Source organism: Mesitornis unicolor, unplaced genomic scaffold (genome assembly GCF_000695765.1).
Source record: "Mesitornis unicolor isolate BGI_N332 unplaced genomic scaffold, ASM69576v1 scaffold8994, whole genome shotgun sequence".
Lineage (NCBI taxonomy): Eukaryota > Metazoa > Chordata > Aves > Mesitornithiformes > Mesitornithidae > Mesitornis > Mesitornis unicolor.
The window spans coordinates 24,342-50,010 of NW_010178063.1; the positions used below are offsets into that span (position 1 = coordinate 24,342).

The following is a 25,669-nucleotide window of genomic DNA, read 5'->3' on the forward strand; positions in this document are numbered from 1 at the left end:
GCATTAATGGTGTTTTGTTTCATTATTGGGGTAATTCATTTGAATGTTTATTCATTAAGTTTCATTTGCGGCCAAAAATATCTCGGCGTTCTATTAATCTTTAGTTACATTTTGGGTCGTGGGCAAAGCCTAAAACGAGTACAGTATCCATGGCAGCAATGTAACATTTCATAGATATCAGATATAATTAAGCTATTCTAAATATTGAAATTAAGGTAGGATGAAAAAAAAAAAGATTATATTCAACTCAGTAAACACAGCATGGGAAGTTTTGGTGTAGAAGCCAGCAAAATCTGTAACTGCATCCAAAGTGCAGGGCGTGCAGTCTGCCGTAATTGTCTTCTTTTTTAACAGGAACCAGTTTGGGGACGGTGTAAACGTGGGGACTCTCCTTTGCTTGATGGCTTTTAATGAATCCGGCGGTGATAGCTGCATTTTTGGGGCCGGGGAAGGCAGCCGTGCTTTCGGGAGACATGTGTTGTGCGTCTGCTTTGCCTCACAGAGGTAATGCAGATTTTTCGGCGGGTGCTCTCACAAAAAGTTCCTGCGCTCTGATCTCCAAAGTGGAGCCCGCGGTTCAGATCGCAAAGCTGCGGGGTTAGGACTCGCTCAAAATGGCCACAGTTTCCTCCCTCCCTGCGCGCACCGGAGCCATAAATCTGACACAGCTTCATTTCCAAAGCTCCCTGAACCTGAGGGCCTGATATTTGAGACTCGACTTCTCCGTTTGCAGGTGGGATTATTTGTGGAAGTAAGCGAGAGCGCGCAGGCATCTCGCTGCCCGCCCCATCCCCCTGCTCAGGTGGCAGCAGGACGCTTCTTTGCAGCCCGCAAAGCCGGCGATGGAAAAACTGAGCCCCCCCTTGCCCCGCCCCCTTGATTTTTTAGGCACCAAAATTGAAGAATAAACAAAGGAAGGGAGGTTCAGGCTTTGGAAATTAAAAAAAAATTGGGCCCCCGGGGAAACTTGCCAAGTTTCTTCCGAAGCGAGCAACTTTTTACGAGGGGAGTTTTGGCGCGCTCAGCTCGCCGCGCATTGTTCCCGTCGCCCCCAAACCCCCTCGCGCCGCCACCTGCGCCCGCTCCGCTCCCCGACAAAGGCGACCCCGGATCAAATGCGGAGCTCACCGGCGCTGCAATTCAATCCAGCAGGGCTTGCTGTTGAGTTGCACTGAGGTATTCTTTGTCCCGACGGGGCGCGCAGCCTTTGGGGAGCCGGCCGTATTGAATTGCTTTAAATCAGAGCCTGTAGCGGCGTGCTCAAGGTACACTTTTTGGGGAGGCCCGTCTTGGGTTCAGAAGCATGTCGCGGAGCTGCGACTTATTAGCGGCGGCACCGGTGCCACGTTCAATCAAGACCTGGGGAAAGGCGCTGTTGCAAATGCACGGAGACAGCCATAAAGGGAGTGGGGAAGGGTCCCGGTGGGTTTTGGCAGTCTGGCAGGTGAGACGCAGCTGCAGTCGCCCCATCTGTGCTACTTTGGCCCGCTCCGGCTGTCAGCGGAGGTAACGCGGGCTATGATGGGAGAAGCAGAGCAGAAATTGAGCGAGAGAATAAAAATTAAGGTTAAAAGGGAGAATAATGGTCTACGGGCATTTGGGGGATACTAACAGGTCACAAATTCTCACTTGAAGTGTTCACTGGGTCCCATTTTGTGTATTGCACTAATGTGTGACTGGACAAATACACCCGCTACCGCTTGTGCCGCTTGTTTACTCAGCCTTGTATCAATGTGGGGCCGTTTCCATCTCATATTTAATCTAAGTGATGGGCTTCAGGCTCACCATTAATAGTATCTTGCCCATCGTACGCTCCACTATTGCAACCCTGTTTATTGTTTTTCGGCGTGGGTGCATGCTGCCTCCTTTCTACGTTGTTACGCTTGCATTCTCCTTTTATTTATTTGGACCCATTTTGGCTTTCCGATAAAAAGACGAGGCATAAATAGCAGCTCTGTCATCCAAGAACTTCCAAGCACTTAAAATTCTGAAGGGTTGCTCCCAAAAAGTTGTTTAAATGAGATCGCTCTACCGCCATGTAGTATTTATAATATTAAGTATCTGCAGTTCAACGCGATTGTTCCTCGCCAAAGCTTTTCTGTGCAAAACCCAAGCAGAACGAGGACTGTGTGTACTTCGTGGCCTCCAAGGACCTGATTTTTTTCTTCTCTTCCACCATTTCTCACCGTCTTCCTCTTCCAACAAACCTTCTTCCCATCCCAATTTGTTGCAAATATGCAACAACACTAAGGGCTTAGTTCCCCTCTGCTTGTAAACACAACGCCCTGTTAGCGCTCAGGCTGCTCGCGCCTTTCAGGGGGAAAACGGCCTCTGAAACGCTTGGGAGAAAGAGCAAAGCTGTCACTTGTGTGGCTTGGGTTGAAAGATTGAACCCACTCCGCTTATTTGCACCTCTTTGTCAAAAAAAAGTAGAGAAAAGTTCTGGTCACGGGCGCAGATGAAGCAAATGAATGTGGACTTCTGGGGTCCGATAACGAATGGGGACATTCAGACGCCGTTGCCAACTCTGCGTGATTGACTGCTGAGTCCGGAGAGACAGCCCTGTCCTGCCGAAACCAATGGGGTTTTGCCGTTGGCTTTTCACAGAATCACAGAATCCCAGACCGTTAGGGATTGGAAGGGACCTCAAAAGCTCATCCAGTCCAATCCCCCTGCCGGAGCAGGAACACCCAGATGAGGCTGCACAGGAAGGCGTCCAGGCGGGGTTTGAATGTCTGCAGAGAAGGAGACTCCACAACCTCTCTGGGCAGCCTGGGCCAGTGCTCTGTCACCCTCACTGAGAAGAAGTTTCTTCTCAAATTGAAGTGGAACCTCCTGTGTTCCAGTTTGTGTCCGTTACCCCTTGTCCTGTCATTGTTTGTCACCGAGAAGAGCCTGGCTCCATCCTCGTGACACTCACCCTTTAAATATTTCCTGGGCCAAAGGGTTCGTTTCCAATAATCCACCACCTGATTTTAGTCATTTAGTAACCAATTCGCTGCTGATTTACAGGAGAAACTTCCCCTGCTGAAGAATATGCTCTTTTTAATTACTATTTTTTATTTTTTTCCATTGGGCTCACATTTAGTAATAGTTCTTTCACAAAATATACCCATTTTCCTTTAGGTTTTTCATCTTACTTTGTTCCGTTGGTGCTTTTATTGTTGTTGTTTTTGTATTTTACCACATACCATCGCATGGGAAACAGTCCCTGCAGGCACGGCTGGTGGATGTAAGTGGAGGACCGGTGTTGTTCTGCTGAATTTCCTCACGCCTCCGCACACCCACAAAGCCTGGTGACTTGCACTGACTTGGATCACCTCGTCCACACCTGGTGACACCCCTGTGGCTCCAAATTTCAGCCTCTTCCCCCGGTGTACGGGGGGAGCGGTGACGTTGCCCTTGCCGGCTGCAGGAAGCTAACAGAGCTAACAGTCAGGACAGGGGAACAGAAGGACCGGTTAAAGGGAGTTGTCGTGATAAACAGGTGTGATAGTCAGGTTGCTCCTTCGGGGAATTTCAGGGAAGGAGGCTGGGTAGCCGCACCCCAAGCAGATGGTAGGGGCTGTCTTTGCGAAAGGCACAGCCTGAAACCAGTTTTTGACTTGGTTTGACTGAGGCAAACCTGGATTGACTTCACGAAGAAAAGCACAAGCTCTGTAATGTGTTAGAATTTTACATTTAATTTTATTACAAAGCAAATCGCCTTTGAATGAATGCAGACGACTGCAGGGTGTTAGAGCCCTAACTTTCAGACTTTTTTGTTCAGACTTTGGGTGCTGAGGTCCTCCACCTCCCACAGCCCCAGGGCTTGGCTCCCTGCTGGGTCTCCAGGTCAGCAGAATGGGACCGCTCACCCAGATCTGTACACAGCTTTGAGTTTTGATACTTAAAATTTGGGATTCCCATGCAAATATCAACCTATGGATGCTCTGGCTGTGAAAAACTCCTAAAGCCAGTTACTTAAACAGTACTTCAAAAAAAGAGGAATGAGAACAGTTCTCAAATAAAGTACAAATTAAGGCAAAACATGAAATTAATAAGAATCGAAGGCAAAAATATGTCCTGTGTTAGAATAAGAAGTCACATCGTGCACATCCACAATTTATTAATTTCCAGTTACATTTCTGGAGGCAGCGTTTCTGTTCATAGCTCTCAGTTTCTTCAGTATAGGAAAATGTTGATTTCCACTCAAATTCTGTCAGCGTTGATATCACAGCTCTATCACAGTTATTTATAACCCACACACCAACCTGAATATCATTAACTCTATATAATTTGTGACGCTTGCCAAATACCGAGCAGTTATTTGCGACCCAAAGTATTTGTGTAATTAAAAAAATGTCAGTGAGTGCATTAGAAACATTTCATACAGCTGGCTAAATAGTTCGGAATGTATTGGTGAATAATCTATTAATTCACTGATGTATTACATGGCGAATAAAGTATTTTAATAAGTTAAATTGCCTTTGACCCGTTAGAGTGGACTCTGGCTCTGCAAAGTGTTGAGTGGAAGGGGGCACGACAGAGGAGGCTTTATCGGGTTGTTCAGTATTGGGGTTTCTGAGTACGGCAGCAAGGTGTGTGCTCAGGAGAATGAAGAATACATTTCTCAGGACACTGTTTTCCCCAGGTCTTTCAAACGCTGTAACCAGAACCTTTCTTCGGCATAAAAGTACTTTTGTGCTTTCACCTTGACAAAATCAATATGGTGCCATTACCTCAAAGTTCGCTTTTCCAGCCTGTAATTACTAAGGTCAATATTATGCAGTCATTATGAAATAAGGAAAAAAAAAAAAAGGTTCCCGCCCTGTATCTCATCACATTTCAGTAAGTTCATGCTAAAACTTGGCCGTATTAATGAGAAGTTTGTGCAGCAGCCCTGGCTAAGCCATGCAGCTAGAAGACTGGGTAAGTGTTTTCCCATATGGCGAGCCCTGTCTGCAGCACGTATAGCGCTTTTGTCTGCTGCAGTGCTCTCCTTTCCCCAGGTTTTATTTGCCTGCTTCAATATCAAGAGAAATCTAGTGACAGGGGAAATCTATGCCTTGGGAACTGAGTTTTTCTTGATGTTTTAGGTCAGTATCAATTCTGTGAGATGCGCAAGTGATTTTGTGGCTTTCCGTTGTGCTTTCGTACTGTAGTAAATTTAGAGACGTAATGAAATGCGTTTCTGTATTCTCAGTATTTTTAATAAAACCCGGTAATTGGCATGCTATAAAGCCATAAACTGGGGTAATTTTTCCTGCGGGGAATGTCCATTTGCGGGATCGCAGCAGTGATAAGCAGGCAGCGCTGTCTGTTGTGCTCCTTATCGGCGGCACCAGGGTTGTCTGTCACTCACATGTGCGAGCTCCGGCCCCGGTTCCCGTTCGCGGTTGTGGTGGATCAGCGCAGGAGTGATGATAACGCCTCTTCAAGGTGGCTTTGCGGTGACAGTTGGACGTGGCAAACTTCTGCTTGGCAACCACACAGTGACTGTTGGCCAACATTGGCTGAGAGGCGCTGGTGATACCACGCCGTGTGTCCTCAAAGAGGAGACTTCTTGGGACCCGATCCCGCTCTGTTTTCTCTCATGCGCCCCTCAGCCCAAGATGAAAATACACATAAATACACCCACGCTCCTTTTTATGGCTACATTCACCCTCCTTTATACACGGGTGTGCTTTCCTGATGCAAGCTTTTGACTTTCTTTCCTTCTAGGACATGTGCTGGGGATTGCAGAGTTTGAGAGCACTCCTCTTGTGTGCTAAAAAGGGGGTTTAGCGTAACATCATCTTGGTCGCAGGGAGTTGCTTGCTATTTGTGAGTGCAGGGTGGAAATCTCCCTCTGGTGGGGTTTTTGGGTGAACCGAGTGCGGGTGATCTCTGGCCCACACTGAAACTCTGCAGCTGGAGGCCTCAAGCATTCAGGTTCTTGTGTCCAAACACGCTGTTGTATCTTCCTTTACCACTAGAGCACAAAATCAAACAGGCCACGTGTGCTGCTGCTTCATCTCTGCTGCTAACTATTAAATAATGCATTTAGGATTATTTAAAATAGTTGTTTTGTTACCAATGTGAAAAAAGACGCTCTCTGAATGCCTCTGCATCAGGAAAATAACTGCGGGTGTTAACAAGCCCACTTTAAATATGCAGCTTTTATGTACGAATGTAAGTGAACCTCTTAACAGGAATCCCATTTTAGTAGCTGTCGTAATGTTTTGATGATCCCTTCTGATGCTGTGTATGAAGAATCTCATTCCTGAAGTAACACCGTGGTGTTATAAGGTTATTCTTCTTTTACAACCTCATTTTGTGCTACAGCTGGAAGCACACAGGCTATGTTTTAAGCTACAATGGCACCCATAACTTACGTCCTCCGAAAAAATGGGGGGTGTGCAGATTTGCAGATGTAGTTTGCTAATTATTGGGGTGTCTTTGGAATTTCTGCACAATTTCCCTCTCTTGATCGAAGCTTTTGGGCTCCCTTTTGGCAGACGGAGCGCTTGGTGCATGCACGTTCCTGCTCTTTGGGTTACTCTGTGGGTGGAAACGGAGCCGCATCTCGCTTGGTTCAGAACAACATCGCTTCAGAGAAACCTCGTCTGGGTTTGTTTTGGAAGGAGCCCACATGGATCTTGGCTGGAGGTGAAGCTGTTAGGGCCAGGGTCATGACGAGCTGGACGATAGGCGACGGGACCGCACGAAAACCTGTGTCGCCAGCCAGAAACACTGTGGGCCCAAAGCTGAGCAGATTAATCTGGGGAACTTGCCGCCTCTCCTTTCGGGTCAGCCCCTGGCACCTCGGGATGGTGCAGCTCACCACGTGCCCCCTGCCTGCAGGAATGAGCGGGGACTGTTCCCTTTTCCAGAAATATGTTGTAAATTGTTGGGTCAAAATAGAACATGTAAGTAAAGCTTAGAGGTAATCGCTTCTTAAGCGTTGACCCTGGGCCTTAGATTTATAAGCTTATTCCTGCTGTCCCACCATAAAACTAAAATCCCCACCCCACCATGCCGTATTGACATAATAGTTTGGTGTAGCTTTCTACATACACACACTCATGTTTTCAAGTCCTGATATGGCCTGGCTCTGCCTCCTCTTCCTCTGGGGATGAAGCCGGGGGTGCCTTGGGGCTGCTGCTGGGAGCTGGCACCTCCATTGCTGTCCTTTGAGGACCTGGAGCCTCTGGAGTGAGGAGGGAATAAACAGCTGCAAAGTGAGTTTTGCAATCAGAAATGTAAAATATGTCATGTAGAAAAAAAGAAAGTTATTAAAAACTTCAGATAAGATCAAAACATTCCAGACATTATGGGCTGTGTTCCTGCAGAGCTGGGGGAAAAAAGGCTGAAGCTTTACAAAGGGGAGCAGCAGAAGAGTTCGTGTCTGTCAAATACTTTGGCCCTTGCAGCCCATTAAGGTACCAAATTCAAAAGAACAGATTACCCCGATAGTGTAGCACAGTCGCGTTTTAAAGGCAGAAAACGTTTCTGATTGTTTTTACCACAAACTCATCAGGTTTTTGCCAGAGATCTTCAGAGGTTTCTGGGTGCTTTGCTAACATTGTGACTTTCAGTGTAGAATATGCACTAGGATTTACACCCGAGCCGTACGCTTTGTAATTGGAAAATGGTGTTCCTGTGGCTGGGACTCAGCTGCAAAGTCCATGGGATTCAGAACCAAGCTCGCATTTTGAACCGGGGCCATGCAATCTCCAAATTAAACATGAAAATACCAGCTAAGATATGAAAGATAATGAGTGAAACAGATGATCTGCAGCAAACATGAGATATTTCCTTCTCAATTATGAATGATCAAAATCACACCTATCGTTATTATTTTCCCAGTCTCCATGTAAGGTCAAAAGTGCCTTCAGCTGCGGGGATGCAAATCTGGAATTCTTTCAGCAAAGTTACCGAATCACACGGCTGACTGATTTTGGTGACAAAGTAAAAGAGATGAAAAATAGATGGCCGTTATTACACCTCCTTTCCATCCTGTGATGATTTTAAGGTTTATTTAATCCTTACTATATTTCGTATTGGCCGCAGAGAGTTTTTGAAAATAATCTCTATAAGCCTGCTGTTGCAGTACGCGATCGAGTCTTTTCAAGGCCAAGGTTGGGACTTGCCGGTTGCAAAAAGCGCCTCTCTTAATTGCCCAAGTATGAAAGTCCGATGTCCTCATGCACCACCTGAAAAGATAGCCATATTTCTTTTTTTTGACTGAGCTGTAGCCTCCGTATCTCCCTGTCAAGAAGCTGCTTTTGGGAGCAAGACAGGTCACGTTGGGAGGCAGCGGCTAATCAGCTCCCCCTGCACATCGCCTGCTCTCAGCTTGAATTATCTCGGGCAGACATCCTGGCTGGTGCAACACAACCCTGCCATGCTCCAGCCCGAGAAGACCCGTGATTGGCAGCCGCCAAGTTAGCGAGGAGGAGAGGAAAAGAAACCCTATCTCTTCTGGTGCTTTTCCCGGCTTGGTTTCCTCTCCAGGAATCAATAGGGTGGTCGATAGTTGGTTTAGAGTTGTCCGCTCCATGCTGGAGTTTGCTGGTGTAAACCTCGGCTGTCTGGGTTTCAGACGCTCTAATGTGTCAGAGGAGGTTTGATGGCTGCCACAGCCATCCCAAGTTACACTTTATTTCCAGTGACAGCCTTCGTAACGTGAGAAAGGAACGAATTCAACAGTTATAAGTACGGATCAATCTTATACGCTTACTGTGACAGGTTAAAATTTTTAGATAAATTGATTTTCGTCTTTTTGGGCTGCATTTTGGTAAAATCATTTTTCCCCCCACGGGTATTTCTGACCTCATTCAAAACTCCGTGAGTATTGCGTTTTGTGCTCACCTCTGTGTAGAAATTATTCAGTGTGGTGGTGCAATGGACTGGCTGAAAAAAGTTTTTATTAACTATAAAGCGCCCATTCAGGGTTCTTTAATTAGCACCTCCATAACCAGAACAGCTGAAATGGTAAGAATTCACGAGAAGGACCCGTATCCGTGAGGGAAGCTTGTGCTGTGGGAAATGTAAGGGTCTTTTCTGCATTTAAGGAGTCAGTCTTATCAGCGTTGGTACGAGAGTCGTCTCCTGTGCGCCTCTGTAATGCGGATTTGTCTTTGATGGCAGTGGTTTGACATCTCTCAGCTTCACCTACCCTCATCTTTTGTCACATCTCCTCAAGAATACATTTCCTCCCTTGCTTTCTGAGGTGATGTGGTTAGTTAGTCTTAAAGCACTAGTGTTAGGGGGCCTTTTCGTCCGTGGTATACTCTAAAAGGATTAAAAAGAGGGTTATTATTTGTATGGATGAGTACCCAGAAGTGCAGTAAGTTGTGCTAACAGAATATCAGAAGGGAGATTAAACGTGAGCAGGGGAGTGCTGATGCCTCTGCATCTCATTGCTGGAGGATCCGTGCAGGTTGCTGCTGTCTTTCTTCTGCTGCTGGCAGATTTGGGGAAGGGATGGATGGCTTCAGTGGGAGCTGACTTCAGTGATGGCCTTCCTTCCTGCTGGTGGCCTCAGCAGGGACTTCAGTGAGGGTGCCTGACCCTGTAAAGTGTCCCTAGATTGCAAGGAAAATGCCTAAGTTGTCCTGCTTTGCAAGGATATTAATCGCAAATGGGATTTTTTAGATCTAAGAAAATCGAAGGGCTTAAAGTGGGTCTAGAGAAGTCTTTGAAAATGGTGACGATACATCTTTCCTATTACCAAAATGACACTGTTATTTAAAGCACTGAAACTGCTCTTTGAATGCTATTTCAATATTTAACCAATAACATTTAAAGATGTGCACATGAAGCAAGTATCTTACCCCAGTACACTTTTAGATATCAATCATGCTGTATTAATTGAAAGGATTTGGTCTAATCTCATAAAGAAACAGGCAAACTCTTGGCTTTTCTCTAAAGTAAAAATATATCACTCATGTCATCCATTACTGTGCTATAATTATGGTAAGTGAAGCAGAACAGAATCGATGGAGCAATTTATCAATGCATTCCCAACTATTCCAGCTCGGCTGACGTCATGCGGCTGCAGATACTGTCCTTCAATATAAAAGATATCCAGCAGTGTCAAGACTTTATTCTGATCTACTCCAGCATAATATTTTCATATTTAATATTGTCATTTCAATTATGGTTTAATTAATTTATTTCATTCACTATGAAATTACACTTAATTAGTTGGCTTTTAATTTTTTTTCCCCCCAAATTAAAATTTTAAAAGGGAAAAAAAAAAAAAAAAGAGGAAGAATAAAAATCCCAGACATCATTTAATTCAGACTTCAAGGTCAAAAAACCCTTATAGTTTAAACTTTATGATAATAGAGCATAAACTTGATCTTTTCTGTTCCACTCTAAATTATTTCAAGATAAGAAGCAGAATATAATGTGTGTAGTAAGCATTTCCAATAGACATTTGTCTTCAGATATTAAATACTTCCCCAAAATGTCATTTTAATACTCGGATACTGTTTAGTACCTTCAAATATTTGCCTTTTTACACACACCGTTTTCCAAGTGTTGAATTTTAGCCATATATTATCTTTTAAGTTTAATTCAAATAGGCCGACAGAGTTAGAGCTCGTGTAGACTAAACTTTAGCAAAGCAGTCTTGGAGATAGCACTGTTTGTTCTGTAAAAACAGCATTCCTCCTGGAGTTATTAAATGTGTTTACACTACATTAAATATGAAAAATGAACTTCTTCGGCGAAGGGATTGTTTAAAATACTGGGAGAAATATGGGCGGAATACCTTGCCGTGCCCCCTGGCCCTGAGGAGCAGTGCCGAGGCGCTTCCCCCAGCTTCTCTGTCCTCCTCCCGCCCGGAGCGTCTATCGGCAAAAACGCTTTTCCTACTCCTGGGCCAACGCGGTTTCTAACAACCACGCCTTTCTTCAACTGGCACAAAGTCCTTGGGATTTTGGCACTGTCAGAGTGAAAAGCACTTGGTCCAAAAACACGCTGGTCTTGTGGGGTGGGGAGAAGAAGGGAAGTGTTTGTTTACAACTCGCACCGGCGTTGGGCTCTCTTAATAAACCAGGCTTCGTTAAGATGTCTGACTGCTGGGATGGCCTTTTCTCCGCAAACTTTTCTTTTTGTCTCTGCGAGAGGAGTGCATGGAGAAGTTCATTAGTAAATGAAAGCTGTGGAAGTAGTTCTTTCTCACACGACAGCTGTGGGTTTACGTGTTGTTGTGTACAGTCTCCCTGTCATCCCCAGATGCAGCATTTCCTTCTCAAGGGGCCTTTGGTCCCCAGTGGGGTTTCCGGGGCCTTGTTAAACAGCGACGAAAGGCGACATGTTTTCCGTATCATACCATCCACAGTCTCCCCGTTTCACTGCTGGCCCTGGGGGGAGAATTCCCTCCACCAGGGCTTCATGGGGGCTTTGGTGCTGGGGAGCCATGGCTGGGCTTCACCAGCACCATGCCCGGGAAAGGGTTAAGGTGCCTGAGCGGCCTGGACGGAAAGCACAATGTCCCTTGCTCTTTAAAGATGTACTTGTAAACTGTCGTGCTGGGTGGATTTATGAAGGGTGAGTTTACCTGATATTACACGGTATTGTTTAATTTGGACTATATTTAACCAGCGCTGTGTTGAAACAGTGTCGGCGAGCTCTGAGAGCTTGCCAGGCACATTCTCAAAATGGTTGCCAAGCTGTAAGATGGCTGCCAAGGTCTGACTGCACTGAACAGGTCCAAAATGGTGACCAACTTCTCAGAATTTTTCTGCTGATTTTTTTTTTTTTAGTTCTTCTTCCCAAAATAAGGAAGATGCCGGACTTGGCACCAGCCTCTTGGCACTACAGTTTACAGTGTCATCCAGAGATTCAAGTAGTTACTGTGTTCTTGTTTCACAGCACTTGGCAGAAAGCTGCATAGGGGAGGACGTGAGGTGAAATAACCGGTGTAAAATAACGTTAGCGTTTTCCTTCCTTGGCTAAAAAGTACCAAACACGTTGCGGGGGGAGAAAAAGTATTAAAAAAAAATAAAGTGGGAGGTAGGATATTTGAAAAGAAATCAGCAGAAAGCAGCTTCAACCAAAGCTTCAGACTTTCCTTTAGGACTGCGTGTCTAAAGTGGTGCAAACTTTATCTCCAACAGGTTTAAGATTTTTTTTTTAATACATTTTTTTTCCTGCTTTTGTTTACTGGAGTTTATAGCAGTTTCTTTCTGGCAGTTGTGCTACTTAGCAGATTGAAATAAAATCATAAGGGTGAATTAAAACACACTGCTGTTAGTGCTGATTAGAATTTTAGCTTAGTGTAAATACCGGATGCAGTGTCCAACTTTTCAGGGACTTGGCATACACTCAACAGGGATCTCCGGGCTGCACAGGAGACAGTGTGTGCTTGCAAGCTTTTTAAATACTTGCATAGGTGAAACTTGCTGCTTCTGCTGGCATGCGAGCTAATTTAGTGTCTGTATAATGCATTATGTAGTCCAAGGTGGCCTAGGACTACAGGGAAATAAAAAAAAAAAGGAAAAAAGCAAAGGATAAGACTAAAAGGCAAATAATTCGATCTAAGAACTTTAAGTGTATGGATTTTTATTTATGTTCTGACCATCCCGTGCTAAATACTTGCCAGTGCTTACAAGCAGTAAATACAGTCCTAACTAATTTTTGGAATGTACTTGAAAATAAACAGTTTGCCTAAGGACAAGTCGTTTTGAAAATATTAAATGTTTCTTTATGCAGCTGGAAGATTTTTGTAGTTACAATAATGGAATGGTAGTCTTTTTCTCAATGCAAATACCTAAATTCAAGTGGATTGCATGAGTAGCCCACAACTTGCCCATTTTCATCTCTTAGGAGTTCTCAGTGTTCCCGTTACCTCTCTATATTTTCAACCTTTAATGAAACAGCAGCAAAGCAAGACTTATCATCCAGGTGTGATGCGGCACTTCCCCGAGTCATTTGGAAGGTATTAAAGCAGCAACGCGATGGACACCAAGTCCTAATGCTCCATCTCTGCGATGGCGGATCCTTTGCTAGCGCTGGGTCAAAGGGCCACATCATTTCTTCTGCAGCAATGGCAAGGACCCTGAAATGTACTTTGCCCTTACCCATTTGCTTGAGGATATTCACAAGGATGCAGATGTCTTTTGCAGGGATATTTGCTGTTTATATCCGCATTTCTCCCATAACCTATGCCTTTATGTCTTTGTAGAGGTAATAAACATCCCTTCAGTTCAGATTCGCGCTCTTTCACTGGCAACCTATATATCCATAGTACTTCTGTAGAACAGGGTATTCTTTTTAATGATGTAATTTGAACTCTTGATTCTGTGGTGAAAAGATAAGAGTAAGACACGCAGCCTCTAAAGAAAGTATTGGATACCGGTCAGGGCACCTAGACTTTAATTGAACCAGGTGCATTTATTGAGTTATATACCAGATTCTCTGAAACTTGTTTTCAGGATGTTTTAATATTATGCATTACCAGTTCAAATTCAAGAAATGAAATCAAGAAAAGCGTTGCTTATCAATGTGATAAAAAATAAATTGATGTGGAAACTGGAAGTGAACACTGCTGTCCTTAGCGGAGACTTTTAAAGAAAGATTAGAGCAGGATACTGGTGTCACTTTCTCAATTTCACCTCTCTTTCTTTCTGCCACTTTAATCAAATACTATGAATTTAGAGGACATTATTTCATCTGCCTTAAATAAAAAAGTGCAGTGTATAGGAAATTCTAAACCTAGTTGCAGCATACACACCAGCACAAAAATTGTGCCTCACCACTTTTTTGTTGGAATCTAGGAGTTTATTCTGCTGTACGATTCCTGTCTGGGTAGACAAACCCTCATCATCTGCTGCAAACCTAGTTTTAAATCACTGAAGTTGACTATTTGTTTGATTACATAAATATTCAAACATGTCTAGTTTATGAAAACTGAACGTAACCTTTGAATGGAAAAGAGTGGGGAGCCGTTAGGACCCTTCTGTGTTGTAGCTTGTGCTAAATTATCTCTGGGCCATTTTATCCCCTCACATCCAGCATGCAAAAATTTGCCTTTGATTTCCGCGCCAGTGAGTAGGAGGAGAATTACATCTGTGGGGCTTTGCCTACGTAGCCATTATTAGTTCTAGGTTCTGCTGTCGTCGTACTCTTGTATAATGGAAACAACTCCATTGAAACTAATGAAAATGGGAATGTGCAACCGGAAGGACTGAGAAGAGGTCCAGGCCTTTACAACTTTTCAGACCTGTGAGTTTGTCTCCCACGAGCAGAAATGAAATCCCTGCGAAGCTTTTGGCACTTTTGCTTGTTTGTGTATTCCCCATGTACACATCATGTGCATCTGTGTGTGTCTGTGTGTACGTATATATGATATGTGTAAAAGTACTTTTTATATAGTAACTTTCTGCATAGGGCAACCCAAACAGCTGTTATTCCTTTTTATAGCTTCTTTAATCTATGTGCCAACAAGTCAGTTTACAAAATCTGTTTTGTTGATGACTGCTGCGATAATAATTGTGGTGTTTTGTGGCTTGGCAAAAGCCTGGGGTCTCCTCCGAGGACTCTTGCCAAAGCCTTTGAAGGGGTTGAGGTGGATTCACTGCCAAAATGAGTCACCACTCTCTATTTTATTTAGTGTCCTTCTGCCAAGGCCTTAGACACTTTCTGTTTTCATTCTTTTGTAGGCTTTCCTTCCCACATTGTGGTTTCCTTCACAGCCAGAGCGATGCGTTTGCCAGCATAGGTGAGAGAGCGGGGCTGCCTCTCCAAATGCCACTGCTAGACTGTGCTTAAGGGTTAGTGGTTCAGCCATTGTGCTTGCTCACAATGAACGGGCCAGATTTAATTATATGCCTATGAATTATAAATAAAAAAAAGAGAAGGCTGCATCTGATGCAGTGCAGTGCAAAAACCTGGAGCGAGGTCAAGGGATTTCAGAGGTCTGTCAGCGTTCACTTCTCCAAGGCTCTGGACCACTGCATCCTTTGAATTATCTCACTTGTGATTGTGCTGGTCAAAGCAGAGGGGAGTTGTTCCTCTAGAAGAAATCTTCTTTTTTTCTCTTTTTTTTTTGTATGATACTGGCCTTTTCTATGAACTTTCCTCTGCATCCAGAAGCAGATAAGCGTTGTGTTCACAGCAGAATAACAGATGCACGGTAGTGATCCTAACACTTCGCATGTCCCACCCAGATGTCTCAAAAAATTTGGGAAACCAAGATGAATGGCTCTGACATTGGGACATCCCTCAGACAGATGTGAAAAGTGAGGCACAGATTCAGCCCAAGGCACACAGGGAGCCTGCGTGAAGCAAAGCCCACATCATCTGACTCATTGCCCTTTGCTTTAACCACAAAAACTTCCTTTTTCCCGCTGTGCTGAAAGTGATCTGCTTTGGCCTTCTTCGAGATAAAATGATAGATGCAGAGATGGCCTAGATATCCTTACAGTAAAATGTGTGATTCCTACTTGGGCGATGGTGGATGATATGAGTCACGACTTATTACAGTATCCGTGGTTTTCGCAGCGCTGTGAGGTTTTGGTATGAATGGGGAAAGCAATATGGGGATTTCAGTTAACTGCTAAGCAAAATTAGAGCGGAAAAGAACCACATGGTACTCTGAAAAGTAACAGCAATATTAGCTTTTCAAACAGATTTTACTGTTCCTCATCAATGAAATGCAATGCTGTGAGATAGGCTGCTGCTTAGTTCACTACTGAGACACAAACATCGGTTTTAAAGGGCCTAAAGTCACTGTGTTGCCCAAAATGATGCCCTTAAGTGACTGTGTGCATACAGAGGTGCATACAGAGGTGATCCTGCAGGATTTTGAGCCTCACACCCATTTCTCCAGTCAGGACCTATGTGGGAGCTTACGGCTGCTCCGTGCTATTTGCTATCAAGCAAAATTATTCTAAGGGCGTACTTTTGAACATTAAAAAGGTACAAGTGTTATCAGACGGCGTAGAGTTACGGAGCAGAGCCAAATGGGGCAAAATGTTCTTTTCAGTCTCTTTTTCGATGCGTTTCACTCTTTTCTGATTGCTTTCTACCCATCTTTGGGTGGAAAAGACACAACCCTCAGTCCCATTGCAGCCCATAGATGCTGCACATCTTCACCTGGCAGCCTGGCTTGGGGTGACCTTCACCCAGAAAGCAATTTGATCACAGGAATTTTCCATGTCCTTAACACTGTTCTCATAACCCCTCCGTACAAGGAAACATTTTAGCCTTCATCCTCACACCTCTCCAATTTGTTTGGGTTTTTGTCTTTCTTATAATTTCTTCCCCACTCCCTCTGCCTCCTCCTGCATCGCTCCTTTATTTCCTTCACATATCCCCATGCCAGCTGCCTGGTTTGTGCTGCTGTGACTGTCCACACGTGCACTGTACATTTCAAACCCTTCTTTCTCCTCTTTTATTGGTTTGTTCTCTGGCTGCGCAGGACAGCAAATATTGTGTCTCGCTCCACCTGAAGTGTATTCAACAGAGTAAAACTGGCCAAAACCGACAATTCCTAGCGCAGTTCACTTAGTGGGAGTCTATGCAGATAAAATTCCTCTGCCTGGAAGCACTTTCTTCACCCGAGCCATTTGTCTTTGCCAATGAGGAGTGAATGTTGATGTTGGGTCAGTCACTATGTGCAGTGGGAGGGCGAGGGATAAGATTGTGCGGCCTCTGGGATAACCTGGCAGCACCTGACCAGGCTTCCTTGGGATTATTTTGGGGTTTAAGGACACTTTCTTGCTTTTAATGAATCCAGTAATCTTCATTTTCTTTGAAGAGTTGTGTCCTTTCCTCTTCAGAAAAGCCGTGAAGTCCTTTACCCAGGTAACGCTTCCACTTTGTATGGAGTCTGGGTGACGGTGACCGAGTTCAGTTTTAAGTACAAGTCGATCTGTGCAGTTCAGCAGCTTGCCTAGGTTATCTGGGTGCCATGGGGTAAGGAACTGCTCCACCAGTGACAGCATTAACAATGTGGGCTTTATTTACCAGAGGTTTATAGTGAGACCACAGCTGATAGGGATCTGTGTAGTTCCACTAGTTTTGATGGAGTTATTCCAGATCTGGCTGCGGATCTGATCTGTAACGCAGCACATTTTAAATTACCACTGCACTTTAAGGGAGTTTAAGTACATTCTGAGGCCTAGTGCATAGTGATCACTGGGAGGAGGTTTTTTAATTAAGAAGCAGCCCCCCCTTCCCCTTTGCCATAGAGTTAAACTAGGATTTTTCATTCACTGATCTATATTTGTTAGCTAGACTGAGCCAGCCAGACCGGGGAGAATGCAGAGACACCATATACATTTATTCCCTTTTCCTCTTACGCTGTTTTTAAAGCGTTTGCTGAGTACCGTTGCGCTTATTCGAAAGTATAGAAGTTAGGAGACAGGAAAATTTCAAGAGCGCGTGGTATCTTCTCCACCCTGTCAATGTGAAAGTTAAAGCAATGGTTGCATTACCTGCAGATAAGCAGCAATAGGAGCAGAACAGGGAGAAAACTTGCACTTGAGTACAAACTTGGTCAAGACAATAAGGCAGCCTGCACTGTATCATATTAGGGAATATATTGCTTACCTCGCGGAGGAGGCTGAGGGTCTTCGTGCCCACTGGTGAATTCCCTCATGTGCAGTAATCTCTGATTATTTGCACCTGAAATTCTTCTGCGGTGTTCTGCAGCCGAGGATTAGATAAAGTTCAGGTTTTTATTAATTCAACCTTACAAGCGCAGCACTTGGTTCACATTCATGATTACAGTTATTTGTTTAAGTAGAAAGAGATATCTAAAAAACATTTTGTGGCTTATTCTGAATCTCAGAGGGCTCTTTTATATACAATATTTAATGAGCAATCTACTTGGGACAATAACTAGATTTACTGGGGGTAGCTATCCTTTACCCAAGCGATGTGGCATAAATAAAGTGGAAGCCACTTTTTAAACTATTTTAATAATGGAAGCACTGAAAGAAATCAAAAAAGAAAAGTTTTTTTTTTGGTATGGCAAGCCATAAAATGTCCAGTGGTTCAGCATAATGAATGAGTGCCTGTTCAGAAGGGAAACTTTCTGTGCACCAGAAGGCTAATGGCTGAAATAATGGAGCCATTCACTAATATAGGTTTTTTTGTGTAGCAAATAATAAAATAGTTGGACAATGAAGTCTCCTCGAGTGCGTAACAGATAAAGAAATTATCCGCAGCAAAAGGGAAATCAAATTCCAGCCTCGAGATCATCGGTGCCCACGGCCCAGCGTGGCTCCGGGGTTGTCCCTCCTCTTGCCTGGACGGTTTGGACCCGTTGGGGTGCCCACGCGTGGCCAGCACCAGGGCAGCTTTGGCACAGAAATGAGATTTCTGGCAGCGTATTAACAGCACGGGCCTGATCCGAAATGTGTGAGCTTCAGTTCTGGGGACTCTGTCAAAAGGGAAAGGTCCCACACACATAAATTACCCAGCAATTACTCTTTGTGCTGTTCTTCACCCTCGGCGTTCGTTTTCGGCACTTTCTAGATGTGCTCCATTATCCGTGCCTAAAACAGGGGGCCAATAAACTACACATCTTACCGTATTGCATTATTGACACTTTAGTTAGAGCTGAGGTGGTATTTTCAATCTAAATCACACCTTTCTGTGGCTTATATATTTATTAAAGGGCTTAGATGCAGATAATATATTCTTTCCTTCACAGGTTTGAAATGAAACAAAGCGAACAGAATTACTTTCTACTTTTCCCCCGTTTTTATTTATGACCAGTGGAGCCAGGGCTCTGAAGATTTACACAGAGGAGTAAGATGCTGTGCCCGTCCTGGTCGGCCGTGTAAATTACAAAGCAAGGGCTCTCTGTTCTGGGCTCATCCAGTGCTCAGCAACGCGGGGATCTCCAGGGGCCAGTCCTAGGTGCAGTCCTGGTCAAAATCTGTGATACGTGGGCTTGACGTGGAGGTCCCTGCACAGGGTGAAAGGATGAGAGCCCCTTCCTGGGTCACGGGAAGCAGGGGCAGTCCCTGGGCCTTTTGGGAGGAGTTTCTGCTTGGATGGTGCTACCTGGGTAAGGGTGCTGCAGCTGCAAAGTCAGGTATTTGGTGCATTCACCCCTCCGGTGTCCTTGCTTCCTGATCTCAGCAGCACACTGCAGATTGGCCCGGTGTTGCTTTTGGACAAGGAGTGGAGAAAACCAGCAGAGGATTTTGCCTGGTGGGGCAGCATAGGACGGTCATCATTTATCACAGGCTCACCTGTCACGGCTAATGGATTCAGCCCCTATTAATGGAGCTGTGACACTTAAACCGACTATTTTTCTTCAGCTTCTTCCCTCAATTTGAACCAAACCGCCTACCTAGCAAGAAAAGACATTCTTCTTTTCTCCAGAAAGGCCAGTTTTTTGTGTGTGAAATGAAATGGGATTTCAGTGACAAAGTCCACCACCACGAGCGTATGTAGTTGGGTTACACTACACCAGAAGTTGGAGTTTCAGGGCACGTATAGAAAAACACGACTGCGTAAACTTCTGTAATATCTCTGTGCCCTTCCCCGCTCTCCTCGGCTCTTCCTGCTTTATTTAGCTTGCCATAATGAAATCAGTGTATAGCAGAGAGACGTGCAATGGCGCGCTGCCTTAGGACCGCGGTTATTCCATAGGATAGGATAAGGATTCCCCCCTCACCCACTGGGACGGGCACGGCGCATCCACACTGGGACCAGAATAAGCGACACGGAGAGAGGTTCTGAGACATTTGGGGGCAGGATCTGCACTCCCATGCATTGGTTTTCTCACACAGATTATTTTCCACAACTTCTTCAGGAAGAAAGCTGCTGAGAAAACTGCTGTGAGAGAGAGGGCCAAGTTCTCCTCATTGAGCGCTGCTGGGCGCTGCAGCACAACGAGGAATCGGGTTTTGTAACTGGCTTTTTTCGGGTTTAGACACTTATTTTTAGGCTTGGGTTTGCTAAATGGAGGAATTCCTCTTTTGGAACCGGCATGAAATACCCAATTTCTGAGCGTGTTCACAAAATGGGTTACTTTTGATAGGCAGTTGAAGGGAACAAAAAAGCAGACTGTTTTAAAGTCTCACATCTACTTTTCTAACTCGATCCTGGGCTACACAGTAATTTTAGGACAGGAACGCGGTTCGGATTTGAGGAGTAAGTTAAAAAAACCTGAAATTCATAGAAGGAGAGAGACATTCCTGCTTTCTTCTTATGGCTTGGCATCAAACCAGTCAAATGCAAATTTGAAGTTGTGCTGCTAAATAGTTAAATAAGCAGATCTAAAGGGTGCAAGGTTCCCAGATCCTTTGTAATACCCGCACACAGCTCATTTTATATCTCCTACCAATACATTTTGAATCACTTTTCTGATTTTATTGAAGAAAATGTCTGGAATTTTGATAGGGAGGACTTGAAAAAGATAGTTGAATCTGGATAAAATATTCATAGATATAAGAACTTCTGGTACCAGGAAAAGGCTGCTGGGTGCCTTCATGACTGTTCTTCTAATTTCCTAATTTCTGTTTTCCCTGTTTTCTGCGCTGCGCGTTTAAATAAACTCTTCTGGTGCTGTCTTTCACACATCATTGCTTTTTGCTTCAAAGGCTCCTTTTAATAACTTATTCTTTGGTTTCGTTTTCTTTTGAACATGAATTGGGCTTCACCAAACGCTCTGTGTACAGCTCACACCCACCAGTGCTGTGAGCGGGGCTGCTTCGGTCTACGTCCAATTTTGTGCATGGAGTTTACTCTTTGCTGCATTTCCTGACGGAGTGAAGTTTTCAAAAGATTATTTCCCATTATAGCTCCTTCTCTTACCAATCCCGTGGTCGGGGCTGCGACTTTTCTTTCCTCCTTTTAGTGGAAAACTCCAGGTTTGCAGGGGATCTCCCCCACCATGTGTTTTTAGTAAATGCGTAGTAGGGGTAAAAATCACTTCTCCATTGTCAGACATTTCGAGCAACACTTTTTTTTTTTTGCAAAGGGCTTCATCAGAAGTGGCTGAAATTTGAGACTATTCATAGCAACAGTCCTTAGAGAAAGAAAATAGAAAATACGGTTAAGCCGCGATTGAAAAATCACTTTTGAGCGCGTTGGTAGGACCTTTGCCTTGTGCTGAAGTCACTCTTTGGTTTTGTGGCACCGAGAAGCAGCAAAAGGGCTCTCCCATTAAAAAAAAATCACAGAAATATCACCTTAAAAACCACAAAGTGATGCTTAGTGGGCAGACACAGAAATGAAATGCTTATTTACCTTTTGGGATGAGTTGCTCCGGTTGGGGATGATCCCATTGGAGCAGGAGCAACCCTCTTGGATGGCGAGGTCTGTGCAGCACAAACAGCCCTGGGACCTGGGTGCTAATGGGAATTAGTCATTATTGATATCATTAAAGATTGCTGTATTGCAAAGGGTTTGCAGGTTATGTGGAGAAGGGATTAAATAAAAGGCAATGCTGGTTCTTTGCAGCCTTCCCATGGTTCGTAATGGGACCCGCACGGGCCCCGATGAGCAGCTTTGAACACTTTCATCTGTAACATTTGGTGTAAATTGTGACTTTCAGAAACTTATCTTTTATGTGATGCCGTTTGCTTTTATGTCCCTACTGTCTAATCTTATCTTCCCATGTGCCGAAATATAAAAATTCATTGCGATTATCTTTCCTGTAGTAAGATACCAAGGAGTTGGTACATTGTGAGGGGACTGGGTTGAAGTACAATCAGCGCACATTTTTCAGATCTAAAAATATCAGCGCTTCAAAGGTCAGCTAAATGATAAATCCTGTTCCCAGTGTATATATAATACATACGAATGCACGCTATCAATTTGGTTTATAGATTTTCACTGAAGTGCTTCACAGTCTGATGGTGATTTCCAAACGGTCGGAGTTTATCTGAGGTCGCTGATTCAGGGCGAGAGGCGGCTGGAGGAGCCTGCATCCCTTTCGGCCGAGAGGAAAACTGCTGTTTGCCAACATTTTCCTACTGAATGTGGTGCAAACCCATTGGGTTTTTCCTCTAAGAAGTCATTTGGGCAGCAGCAATGGCCAAAGCCACTCCTGTTGGTGTCAATATGAACAGGCCTCGTAGAAGTTGAATTCCCCTTTGTTTTCGGAGAGCGGCTGCTGGAGGTTGTGGCGGCACCGGGAAGCCGGGATGCGTTCCTGTGCGACCCCTAAGCATCAGCCCACAGGTTAACAGCGTTTCCAACACAGAAAACCTATCAATTCTTCTAGAGGCACTCCTGGACCACGCGTCCTCTCCCGTGTTGTTTTGCTTTCCATGGGAAAAGATGGATTCAACCAAGGCGTTGTAAATAATATAACTGACTGGAGGCGTTTTTAGGTGCGTGAATGCTAACGTGGATTTTCTATATCATATAAGGAGAGGAGTCTCCTTTTCCTCTCCAGATAATTTAAGTTTGGTGCTCTCAGTATGTCTTTATTAGGAGTAAGAGTAAGTGAAAAAAAAGGCAGCGGTCAAGCAAACTGAAGGACTCTCATCTCCTTCTCAAAATAAGAAGTATTTTAAGTAGACCCAATGTTTCTTGTCCCAGCCTAAATAAAGCATTCCAGAATAAAACAAACACGGTTTCCCATGTAAGCTTTCATTGCACAAGAAAAAAAAATCCCTCCTAAAAGGGCTGGAGAGGAGCTGACCCCAGCATCCGGCCTTGTGTCCGTCCCGCTTTGGGGATGCTCGGGAACAGACACAGGGGGGCTCAGGTAGGACCTCATGGAGCAAAAACATCTTTAACCCTGCTTTCTGCATGGTTACGGTTGCTCTTTTTGCCGGATGGCGCCGACTTTTCACCGGGATCCCAAATATTTGCATACGGTTACCCGGTCAGCTGGACATCTTTTCCCCTCCCGTTTCTGCCCGCGCAGGAGCAGTACTGAGTGCCGATTTCAAAGCCCGCCTTTGCCTTAAAGCAGATTGCAGAGTTTGCACACTGTGAATTGTAATTAAAGTGTAAGGGGTGCTTATTATGTCAACAACTGGCATGAGGAGCCCCGAGCAGCAGGTGACCCCAAACATGTGACGTTTGTGACAGCTAGGATCCTTCTTTCACCGCTTTAGCAGCCTGAAAGCCCAAATTGAAAGAAGCCCAGAGGCTGTATTTTTCATTAAGTCCCACGGGAAGTGTGGGATACAGCTTCCTTCTGCTTCGCTGGGACGTAGCCAAAAACTTTCTGGAGGCTCTGGTTTTGACAGGGGCTGGCTGAAGCGGGGGGAAAAAACCTTCCACCACTCACCCATAGGACCATAAATTTGACATTTCCCACAGTTGCTTTGAGGCCCTGATGTTGCTGTGTCAGCAGCGCGGCCCGAATCGTGCCTTGTTGTGCTTGAAAAGGAGGAGCCCAACGTTCAGGGCAGCCGAAATGGTTTTCTTCGTTGTCCAGCGGCAGCAATGCTGCAAAGCCACGCAGGGTTACAAAACACACCTCTCAGATTGCTGCTTTTAGCAGGAGTAGGCAGCAAGCGGTGTTTCCTGGACAACATTTCATCCAGGTTACAAAGCGGATGTGAGAATATCATTTAAGGACACGATGGCAGGAGTGATAAGAAAAGGAGCCTTAGGAAAACACTGCGCTGAATTTCTCACCACTGCTGCGCCAGTTGGGTTATATCAAGAACCAGCACGGCCCAAAGACTGAATTATGCTCTGTAACACACGTTTAATATATTTTGGGGCTGCATGAAAGACTTCTCATCTTTTCTAAGAAAGTTTGGCTTCATCTTTTCCAAAAAAAGTTTCTTCTCTTTATACATCATCTGTTACCCTCACACACCTATTTATCCTGCACTGCAACAGCATCTCCTGCCAGCTCTTTTATTTCTGTTTATTCCACTTACTTCAGTGGCACCTCAATCCCATGACCATCGAGGGGTTTTTTATCATCCTTAAGCCAGTTTGCATATATGTGTTGTTATTTATTGGAGAGATATCTATATATCTATATAGATATATAGATATATAGATATATGCGTTTTTATTTAAGTAGTGGAAGAAGGGTTTAGGATCCTTGACTCCTGAACATGATCATTGCCAGCTCTGCCACTGATCCATGAGTGTTTCTGGTCACGTTACTTAACCTACGCAGCGATGCTCTGCTACAGTAACAAGCATTTTATAACGAAAATAGATCAAGTTAGATAAAGATAACATAGGTTTAATAGCAGTTCTCTTTCAAAGGAGTGTTTTGAGAGTTAATGTTGATGAAATTCTTTGATCTTGGATGAAAGATGCTTTAGAAATGTAAAATATCTTTGTTATTTGTTCATCGCTGTGGCTGTGAAATTTTGCTCAGAAATTTTGGAAAACACTTGCAGAAGGTCTCAGCGTTGTTTAATTTTGGTGGTTTCATTTTTTTTTAGTAGACTTTCAGCAAAAGGGACTGGGTTGTTTGTGATAGCACGAAGAAGTCAATGCAGATACAAGTAATCTGGAGTTGTTCATGCACCTTCCTGTGCCGTTCCTCGTTTTGGCTCCATATTTTAACTGTTAGGTGTATTTTAATTCTTTTACTATTAAAAAAGTGATAGTGACTAAAATGCTGAGATTTGAAAGTAGGATCTGAGCCCTCCCTGCCTCCTTTGCCTGATGTTAAACTCTTTGTTGTGATCAGAACTGCATCTTTATTTTTCATTTCTTTATTTTTACATGCAAAGTGCAGCCGGACTCTGCAACTTAGATTGAGGTCCTAAGAAGTGCTTGACCAAGGTCTTGATAATATAAATATGATAAATATGATCAAGACCTGCGAGGAACCTCTATTTTTCCAGCAAATAAATGGGTGAAAATGCTGTTAAAAATGGCAGAGGAAATAGTCCTAAGCCTAAGTCCTAATAGTCCTAAGTCCTAATGATGTTGTTTTATTTGGCCTATTTTAAATTTTTGAACAAGTCTTACTTCTTTTGAAAAGTCAGCTTCTAAGTGGACCGTTTTCCAAGCGTAAGGCTGTACCTTTACCTTTTCAGAAGGTCTGTTTCTGAATAAACCCTCAAACGAGCCCAAAGCATTAGTCAGATTTTTATCTGGGGAATTTTTCGCCCTTTTTTTTGGTCCAGCTGAAGTTTTCAGGCTCGGTAACGTACCGCTTGCTAACAGGCAGCCTCCACAGTGCATTAAGTACACCAGCATATTCCTCTGCAGAATTGCCTTTGTTGCAGACATTATTTATGACATTTTAGTCAATATTTGCATGGCAGACTGTCCAAAATTATTTTGTTTTAGGCACATCGCTGATAACTGGACCCATACTCTTTATCATTCTTTTACATTCATTAGTCACTCTGGAGTGTTTTTAACATTTTAAAACACTCATGCAATTCAAAGGAAAATAGATTTCAGCCAAAACGCCTTCAAAATTATCTTTTTCCCTTTGAGTTATTCAGCGATTTTTAACACTTCGTATGTTTGATGTTTTTTTCTTTAGTCTCAGCAAGGCAAAGTTTTTGCAGGCTTTGGCTACGCTAAAGATAGGATTTTGATAGAAAAAAAAAGGGGGAGGTAAACTGAACCGCGAGTGAAAATGTTATCAGGCGCGGCGTAAGGTGTAGCCAGCCCCAAGCCCTGGCTGTTTGCCTTCTGTGTAAAAGGTAATTTTAAAAAAAATAAATAATAAAATTACAACAAAGCTAATTAGCAGATATTCTAATGCAAGAAAACGTTGCTGTTAGTAAAGTTTCTTCAATATGCCAGAAAGCAGATGGTGGCAATGGAAGAG

The 25,669-nt window shown here is 44.0% G+C and overlaps 1 protein-coding gene across 1 annotated transcript in view; it reads left to right on the forward strand.

The window, feature by feature from the left end:
• Window positions 1–1,303: 1,303 nt before the first annotated feature.
• The window catches only part of NFIA (nuclear factor I/A), a gene marked incomplete at its 3' end in the record, with an annotated part of 115,735 nt that continues 91,369 nt past the window's right edge, over window positions 1,304–25,669 (forward strand). The window contains exons 1-3 of the mRNA XM_010182319.1: window positions 1,304–1,506; window positions 3,127–3,232; window positions 3,363–3,558. Coding sequence (XP_010180621.1) covers window positions 1,304–1,506; window positions 3,127–3,232; window positions 3,363–3,558 — 505 coding nt within the window. The remainder of the gene's footprint in view (window positions 1,507–3,126; window positions 3,233–3,362; window positions 3,559–25,669) is intronic.